Source organism: Electrophorus electricus, chromosome 12, assembly GCF_013358815.1.
Source record: "Electrophorus electricus isolate fEleEle1 chromosome 12, fEleEle1.pri, whole genome shotgun sequence".
NCBI classification, from domain to species: Eukaryota; Metazoa; Chordata; class Actinopteri; order Gymnotiformes; family Gymnotidae; genus Electrophorus; species Electrophorus electricus.
The window spans coordinates 15,880,598-15,889,937 of NC_049546.1; the positions used below are offsets into that span (position 1 = coordinate 15,880,598).

Sequence of the window (9,340 nt, forward strand, 5' to 3'; positions counted from 1 at the left end):
GTATGGATTTTGTACAATTATACTCTGGTTAGGCCTCCATTCAGACTCCTCTTAAGCATCTTCACCACTGAAGTCTCTGATACATTTGAAACACAGTGCTGTGTGTCCCCAGGGAAACTCCCTTCTGTTCCTGCCCAACGTGCTGAAGGTCTACCTAGAGAACGGCCAGACCAAAGCCTTCAAGTTTGATAAAACCACCACTGTCAAGGTTTGCTATTTCAGCATTTTTCCCTCTCCACCATTGGCGGCAAAATTTCTTCTACTACAGAATTTATATCACATTCTACTGTGCAACAAAATCATTTTAAATTATTTTATGTTCAGATTATATAGGATGCATATTCACTCCTGGTATGTCTCTTTGCTTTGTGTGCATGTGTGTGCTTGTGCATGTGCATGCCTGTATGCGTAGGACATTGAGCTGACTCTGAAGGAAAAGCTGTCGATCCAGTGTATTGAGTATTTCTCTCTGGTGCTGGAACAGCAATATAGCATCACCAAACTACTGTTACTGCATGAAGATGAGCTCATTCAAAAGGTAACACTCCATACACGTCAGTCTCCTTCACACACACAAGTGCACACAACTATCTTACACCTTTACGCCTTTGCTCTTGCCTGGTCACAAACATATATTACTTTTTTGTCACACTAAATGCTGTCGATAACTGGTAGACAGTAAGCACAGACATACAGTAACTAATGGCAGAGATTCACTTTGCGGGTGACCCTCATTTAAACATTACTCCCTCAGGTGGTACAGAAGAAGGACTCCCATGATTACAGATGTCTGTTTCGAGTGTGTTTTATCCCCCGAGATCCTGTGGACTTGTTACATGATGACCCGGTCGCCTTTGAGTATCTCTTCCATCAGGTATCTGTGTGTGACAGAGATTTTCAATTACGTCTAGGCTAAATGTATCAATTAGTCTGAACATGAGTCTCTTTGCTTAGCATATAGAACTGTGTGTGTGTGTGTGTGTGTGTGTGTGTGTGTGTGTGTGTGTGTGTGTGTGTGTGTGTGTGTGTGAGTGAACACATGTACTGATCTGATTCTGCAAGTTACCTGTGTGAAAGTGACAACGTAGGATACATTGTAGGATGTTTTGGTTAAGGTTCAGTGTTTTTACACTGCATTTATATGTGTGTGTGTGTGTGTGTGTGTGTGTGTGTGTGTGTGTGTAGAGTGTAGGAGATGTGTTGCAAGAGCGGTTTGCAGTAGAGATGAAGTGTAACACTGCTTTGAGGCTGGCAGCACTGCACATGCATGAAAGGATGGCCAGCAGTGGACATACTACAAGAGCATCTGTAAAGAGCATAATGTGAGTCATGTCTCACACACACACATACACACGCATACACACACAAACACACACATGCATACACACACACTTTACAATGCACCAAATATCATTATGCTTTAAATAAAAATAGTATTTGGCTAATGGCAAACTAAAAGATTCTATGCATTTGTGTATGTATTCTCAGAAAAGAGTTCGGGTTGGAAAGTTTCATTTCTCCCACGTTGCTGAGGAATATGAAAGAGAAAGACTTGCGAAAAGCTCTCACGAGTCACATGAAAAAGATCCAGTCACTGCTAGAGCCTCGCCAAAAAGTATGTGCGTGTGCATGTGTGTGCGAGAGAGAGAGAGAGAGAGAGAGAGAGAGAGTGAGAAAGAGAGAGAGAGAGAGCGAGAGAGAGAGAGAGAGTGAGAAAGAGAGAGAGAGAGAGAGAGAGTGAGAGAGAGAGAGAGAGAGCGAGCGAGAGAGAGAGAGTGAGAGAGAGAGAGAGAGAGAGAGAGAGAGAGCGAGCGAGACCAATCGCCCCTATTATGACAAGAAAACAACACTGTTCTGAACAGTTTTTTCTTTATTTACTCCAACCTCTCTCCCTCTTCCTCCCCTCCATCACTCTGGGTCCTTGCGTGCCTCCCCTTCTCTCTCTCAGGTATTTTCTGTGCCTCAGGCCAGGTTGGCATATCTAACTCAGATGGCAGAACTGATCTCGTACAGTGGGAGAAGCTACAACGCCACCATGCTGGTGAGAGCACACTCTCCATCTGCTGATGTACACACACAGAATAAACAAAATCTGCTTGTTACAAGCTGTCTGCTAGTCCTCAACTCACTGTGACCCTTCATAGCTAAAGCTTGTACGTATCCTTTTCAGGACAAAATCGCTTGAGAGTGTCTGTGTGGAGGAAAATGACTGTTGAAATATCTTAATCCTTCTTTGAAGTTAGCTGTATAACCATTTTTATTTGCTAGACATTCAGTGGGTATCAGGATGATGATAACAAGGTATATGTATTCAGCTGCAGGACCGGGAGTCATTGGTGAGTTTGCTGGTTGGAGCACGGTATGGCGTCAGTCAAATTCTTAACCACAAGCTCAACATGATCTCCACCATCATAGACTTTCATTATATCAGCCGTGTAGAGGTGCTCTCTGAGTCTGACAGGGTCAGCATGATAAAGATCTACCTGCATGACATCCAGGTGGGTTTGCACACCTGCACAAACCAAGACAGAAAAAGCACACACTTTACACTCTGACATAATTATGGGTTCAAATACAAGCTTGACCTTATGAGATTATCTGTATTTTTGAAGAATTTAACAATGCATCACTATGAACCAATAATCTTTTTTTTTTATCTCCTTGTGTTTAGCCCCTGGCCTTGCTAATGGATTCAGTATCTGCTAAGGATTTGGCCTGTTTGCTGGCTGGCTACTGCAAATTATTGGTAGATCCCAACATGAACGTGTTCCGCTGGGGACCGCGACCTAAAATACGCCGTATACCTTTGGATGAAGGTGATAGGCCATGAATTCAGTCATCGATACTAATTGTTTTTTCCATTCTACTGAGTAGGCTTAAAATCCTTTTGAAGTATTTTACTCCAAAGAGAGTAATCATTGATGAAGAGAGAACATTACATAAAAAGTACATTTTTAGCAAGAAATTGTTTAATTTCTGTGGCGATGAAACTGTAATTAATATATTCCCTAGGCTATGGGTTCCGCTGCGGCAGCGGCTCGGAAGCAAGCTCAGAGGAGGACTACCCAATGGACAATGTTCAGGACGCACAGTTCTCTAAAGACACAGCTGCGACCAATGCAAGGGAAGATGGGAAGGATGAAGAGGACAAACAAGGGGTCAAGGCAGAGACTGTTAGGGTCATTGTGACCCAGGCAGAAGTGATCGTTAATGCAGAGGGAGATTGTTTCGAAGGGACAAGCACAAGTGGCTTTATTGAAGATGAGGATTATGCGACAAGGGTGGATGCCCTTCTGGAGACAGGCTGGTACACTGACCCAAGGGTTAACAGTAGCTTCTCTAGTCTGTCCAGTAACTCCCTCAATGCTCTCGAAGAGAGTAGCAGCAGAGTATACATTACAGGGCCTTTTCTGGAGGAGATATCCAAATCTGATCAGGCTACTGGGTCTAGCCTAGATGTCCACCACCCATACCTTTTGGAGGTGCCTGAACAGCTGAACCAGGATGATGATTCAAATATGCTAGCGCAGCCAGGTTTGAGATACAGTGACTACTCCCAAATGTCTAACTACCTCCCCAGCCCAACCGAGGCCAGTGATGATGCACTGAGTGATTTGGAAGGAGATGAAAATAGAAATTATAGAGTTATTCCAGGTGTGTCTGCAGACCTAGACACTGTGCCAGCTTCAGGGAGTAGCAGTAGCATAAAATCTACAGTAGCTGGTGTCGATGTTCAAGCACTCTTAGCAAGGATCCGAAACCATCCAGCTTGCAAGCAAGAATGGGAAAACTCTAACCTCAGTCAGAGAGAGCATGCAAAAAAATCAGCTAGGGTCAAAGCTCCACCTCCACCTCCAAGAATAGTGTCTTCAAGGGTTTATGAAATAACAAAGGACTCCAGAGACAATTGTTCAGAATCAGAGGATGAGTTCTTTGATGCCCAGGACCGTCTTACTCCACCAGTTCTAGATCCTATAGGAGGTAAGTTAGTTTTCTATAAATAGAATTAGGCATTTAGCCTATCGCAAATGTATGCTTTTCTTCTAGTAAAGCTACTTAGCTGTTTAAGCTGTCTTTTATTCAGTCTCTACTATTTCTTATGTCCAGATGTTTTTCTCTATCTGTTCCAGAAAAGGACTTACGTTTGAGTTGCAAAAAACAATCTCTGAAAATGACTGGGGGCAAGGTCAGCGTGGAGAAGACATCAGCACCTGAAACCATACAGAACCACGAGGACAAGCAGCACAGGAACGCTTCCTTACCTGCCAGTAGATACAGCCTAAAGAAGAAAACTTCCTCCATCACTCTGGCAGAAGCTCATCAGCCATCACTGGTCCTTCTCAATCAACAAACCCTGAAAGAATCTAAGCCTGTCTTGGGCATCTCTGAGCAGAAGGGCCAGCGAAGTAATGGAGAGATTCATGGCCGCAATGCTCACCTGTTGGAGATGGAGCCAGACACCATGGAGTTTAAGCCTGTTACTACTACTGGGCCACTGCTTCCTTCCCCCTTAATTACTGCGGTATGGCAAGGTAACTCTCAACCAGTGCCCACAGTGAACCCTGAAGCACTTTGGAATGAAGGCAAGCAACAGCAAGAAACTTCCAGTCATGCCCCAATATTTTTGGCAAATGCTATTCCCAGTCATGCGCCTGTCAAGACATCTGATTATCAAAATATTTCAAAGCCCACAGAGATTCCAGAAGATGAAAGAGCTGCATTAATCAAGAATAAGAAAGCAGCAGAAAGCCAAACATTGTCAATTTCTCAGCCCAAGAAGGATGTTTCCTCAAAACCCCCAGTACCTCCAAAACCCACATCCATCGTTTTTCAGCCATCATCAGTTCCAAATATTAACCCTCCTCTAAAACCTGAAGGCAAGAAACATGTACCTCTAAATGGGCTTGCTTTGCCCCCCTGGTCCCAGGAAAAAAGAACCAACCCAGCCCCTACTCTGAGTAAAGGGGTGTCTCTGAGCCATGAGAATCTTAGAAGTGAACTAAACACAGAGGACACTACTGTCAAAGTGACCAGTGCATCAACTACTCCAACCCCCACTTCCACACCCACTCCATCCCCATCTGCGGCTATCAGAGGTTCCATAAGTATGGACCACAAAGATCCATTTGGGATTGGGGTCAGTTTAAGTAGCAGAACTTCTTCTGGACGTCTATCTGCTTCCGCACTACGTGGAAAGATCCAGGACATGCCATGGTATCTCACCCGATCCCAGGAAATCTTGGGGACGGTAGCACTCAGCGGAAATAGATCATCAGACACTAAAGCATCCAAGGACACAGATGAGCACAAGGAACCTATAAAGGAATCACAAAAAGTCACTTCAATACCTTCTTTGAATGAATGGAAAGACAAAGATGCAGAGGTTGTTGTAGTGAAACTCAAAGATGGGCCACAACAAGTTGCCTCACTTGTAAAAGAGACCAGTGAGACTTCATTGTCTCTTAGTCTAGACCTGAACCAGAATGCTTTGCGTGGCTCAAATGAACTCTACTCACACTTGGGAACATGCAAGTCTGAACAGCCCCAATCTCAAAAAGACTGTGGTACAAAGGATGGTCTGGAAAGGCCATCTCCTCCATCCAGCACTGGCACACCCCATCGCAAAGCATGTGGTTGCCATACTGTTTATGCTCACTGCTTCAGTGGGGATTTGGAGGATACGTGTAGCTTTGATGATGATCTGACAGTTTACGAGTTCTCCCGTCAAAAGCGGATCAGCAAACCACCACAGACCTTCTCCACACCTTCCTCCCTTACAGCACCTTCTCCAAACATCCTATCCCTGCTCAGAGACTCTCCCAGGCCCCTCTCAAACTCCTCAGAGCTTAGCCCGCTCCTTACGCCACCCCGGCCACTGGAGCCTCGACTCCTGGGATGTAGCCGTCTGGAGGATCCGCTCCGTGACCTTCAGAGCAGACGGTATATAATGGGCCCTAAAGGTACAGGACTTAAAGGGGGATACACTTCCCTCCACAGAGACATAGATGAGCTACTCCTGGTGCTTAAAAATGGAGAGTGCGCAATAAAACCTGCATGCCACAAGGAGCAGTGTGATAAGGGCAGTTGTATGAATGGACACTCCATTTCAGATTCGGAGCGCTGCCTGGTGCAAGCTGAGGCACGGCGGTTGGCCTCGGGCTGCCAGCGTGCCACACGAGTTAGCTGGGCACCAGATGATGCCCTGCTCTCTCTGGGCAATAGCTTTGGAGCCCTGGTACATCTAGCAGCAGCTTGTCTCAGAGTATCTTGTTCAGAATGCAGAGGTTGCCATGTTGATATTGATGGAGCTGAGGCTCTAAGGAAACTCCAGGAGATTGTGTGCCTGTATAAAGAGTTTGTGACAGCTGTGGAAATGACGCAAGAAGGAGAAGGTGTCAGGTTATTGGCCAAACAGTGCACGGTTCTCATCTCAACAGTATTCTCACTCACACAGCTCTTCAGGACACATACTCCAGATACAGACAATAGACACTTACCTCTGAACTTCTGAGCTTGGACCTTATAGGTGAAACTGAACATAGAACTCAAAGAGAGAATGGTGATTCTTCTTTTCATTTAAAGACTATGAATGTGTGCTGGCACACATGAAATTAAAGTGCCGTATACACACACACATGCATATACACATTCATACACACTAACAGGCAAATAAGTCTACCCAAAACTATAAGTTTTATCCATTACAAATGTTGGCCTTGCCAAGTTTCCTTATAAACATACCTGGGTTATTAATTTATTGATATACATACAGTAGTTATTTTCTAACAGTTCTTCTAATATGTACAGTATGTATTCAAGTACTTATTTATTTTTACATACTGTGTGTGCACCATGGATTCTAAGCTATGTTTTTATTTATTTTTACATACTGTTTTTATTTTGCTGTATATAAATTCCTACCTCTTCGAATAATGTCCATGGAAACCTACACGGAAGTATTTTGACATCCCATTTGTGTTCTTTTTTGTTTTGTCACGTTGCTCTTCAGTGGATCAGGTGTGATACTTTAGGATAAGACAGACAGAGGAGATGCTGAACGCTCTCTTTCCCTTACTCCTGAGCATGTACACAAACAGTGGATGCTAGTGAGGATATAAAGAACACTCGGTAACTCAGCAATCTTGGCCAGTCTTTTTGTCATCCCATTACCCAATGGACTTTCCTTTCTTTTTGTCTGAAAGATGGATAAGACTGGATTTAGTAAAAGACTGGAGACAATATGTATGCGACAGTGTGGAATTTTATATCTGTACATCAGTCTGCAAGTTTGATGCTGGTTTTTATATTTGTGATTTAGCTGACACTTAATTGTAGTGATCAGTTTTATCCAAAGATATTATAGCACAAGAGAGGTGCTTTTTCACCATTCAGTTCTAACACTGACTGATCTGATTAACACTGGTCAAACTATGGTATTTTCACTGGTCTTTATTTTATTACTATGCAAGTGTCACCAGTTCATCATGGAAATTTTACCACATATCAGTCTTTCTTATAGTGAATATTTTATGTCTGATCAAAACTGTTAATGAGCTGTCCTTGATCACTAATCATTTAATTTTGATAAGAGGGCTTCCCTAACTAACCTAAGCCTTATACGTGATCTGGAAGGATTTTTAAGGAAATACCCTTCATCAAGGTCAAAATAATTAATTATGCAACATGGATCCAAATTTGCCTTGTGCTGATTGGAGGAAAAAAATACTTTGTTGCCAAGGATTGCTCTGTCTTCCGCTAGCGTTAGGCAACCCCAACTTTAGTCAGCGCATTTGTTGTCCGAAATACACTCAGCTGTAAAGCCTGATAAACTGGCTGCACGGTCTTTAGTAGCATTACACACTTCATGCTGATGGTGGACCTTTCTGAAGTTTCACAAGTAATGTGTGAGGTAAGGATCTGTAAGGGAGAGACTGGTTCTAGTTTGGCAGCTGGCAGCTCTGAATGATGAAAACCAGGTAACGTGACATACTTCTTAAGGCATATGATCTCATTTAACATAAAACATTTTTAGCGTTTACCTGTATTCTTTACATTATAGAAGAGCTTCCAGATGGCAATAGTAGTGTAACACACACACACACACACACACAGATTAGATGTTGAATCATGTCAGATGTAGCAAAGTTTTCCTTAAGGTATAAGGACAGGGAAATAAGTTCAATGTTGAAGGACGGTTTCTTATAATGACTCAATACTGAATTTTTGGTCATTTGAGCTGTTAATATTTTATACATTTGTAGCATGTCAGCACAAGTTAATACACTAATCTCTGCTGACAGAGAACTCTCATATCAGATTACTTTAGGAGGAAAATCTCAAATGTCCTGTAGCTCTCAATGTTTCTAGAAGTGAAATGAGTTGTCGTAATTGCAGCAAATGAAAAGGGGAAAAATGCTAAATATATCTGAAATGAAATGAGAACGGGATATTCAGAGTGCACATAAACCAGGTGCACGTAAGAAAATATCTTGTATTGAGTATACATAGACTAGATTTGAACAGTGGGAAAATGTCTTAACTGTACAGTTAAAAAATTATATAAAATTATATATATATATATATATATATATATATATATATATATATATATATATATAAAATGAAGGGACAATCGTGAAATCATTTTGCATTCCTTCTACTGTATCAATAATTAAAGAATGAATTTGAATGGAAATGTGCTGTTGTTTATCATTCATTTTCTAGTTTTAATGTGCTTTTGGGTCATGATTCTTTAGTTCGATGTGCCATCTCCCAGTCTTTCCTGTATGCTAAAATGCTTCATGTAGCATTCTTGATCATTATTTTTGTGTAAACTGCTTGTCAACTAAGCATAATGACTCACATTCATGTTTGTCAGCATGTCTGCAATGGGAGACTACAGATCGAGGCTGGGATTAAATGCTGTCAAATTTAGAATTCAAATCAACCCTGTGATTAGATTGAGCTCCTGGCCTCAGAGCTTAGCCCGCTCCTTACGTCACCCCGGCCACTGGAGCCTCGACCCCTGGCCTAATCTGTTGTAGTTTAGCAGTGAAAGAAGTTGGGATAACATTATTACTAAGGTATTTATGTTAGCGTCTCCATATTTTTTATGGTTCACAAAGGTCTTTCTCTAGGAAAAATGAAGACTATCCATTGTTATTGGAAAATACATCACTCAACTTTAAGGGATGTCATCTTAAATGCTACACTTCATCAAATAATACACTAATAAATATAGCTTGTATGCCCAGTAAATAATGTCACAGTAATATTTTTGTTGAAAAAGACAGGGCTCTATTAGCTTCACAGGAGAGAAAAACCATAAATGGCCAGCATT

General features: G+C 42.2%; 1 protein-coding gene across 4 annotated transcripts in view; it reads left to right on the forward strand.

Annotated features, from left to right (window-relative positions):
- The window catches only part of frmpd1b (FERM and PDZ domain containing 1b), a 22,136-nt gene extending 13,978 nt beyond the window's left edge, over positions 1-8,158 (forward strand). For all 4 annotated transcript variants that reach the window (XM_027017399.2, XM_027017421.2, XM_027017407.2 and 1 more), the window contains exons 8-17: positions 113-208; positions 413-538; positions 755-874; positions 1,186-1,322; positions 1,489-1,615; positions 1,949-2,041; positions 2,316-2,498; positions 2,672-2,816; positions 3,013-3,981; positions 4,131-8,158. In XM_027017399.2, coding sequence (XP_026873200.2) covers positions 113-208; positions 413-538; positions 755-874; positions 1,186-1,322; positions 1,489-1,615; positions 1,949-2,041; positions 2,316-2,498; positions 2,672-2,816; positions 3,013-3,981; positions 4,131-6,511 — 4,377 coding nt within the window. In that variant the 3' untranslated portion in view covers positions 6,512-8,158. The remainder of the gene's footprint in view (positions 1-112; positions 209-412; positions 539-754; positions 875-1,185; positions 1,323-1,488; positions 1,616-1,948; positions 2,042-2,315; positions 2,499-2,671; positions 2,817-3,012; positions 3,982-4,130) is intronic.
- The last annotated feature ends 1,182 nt before the right edge of the window (positions 8,159-9,340 follow it).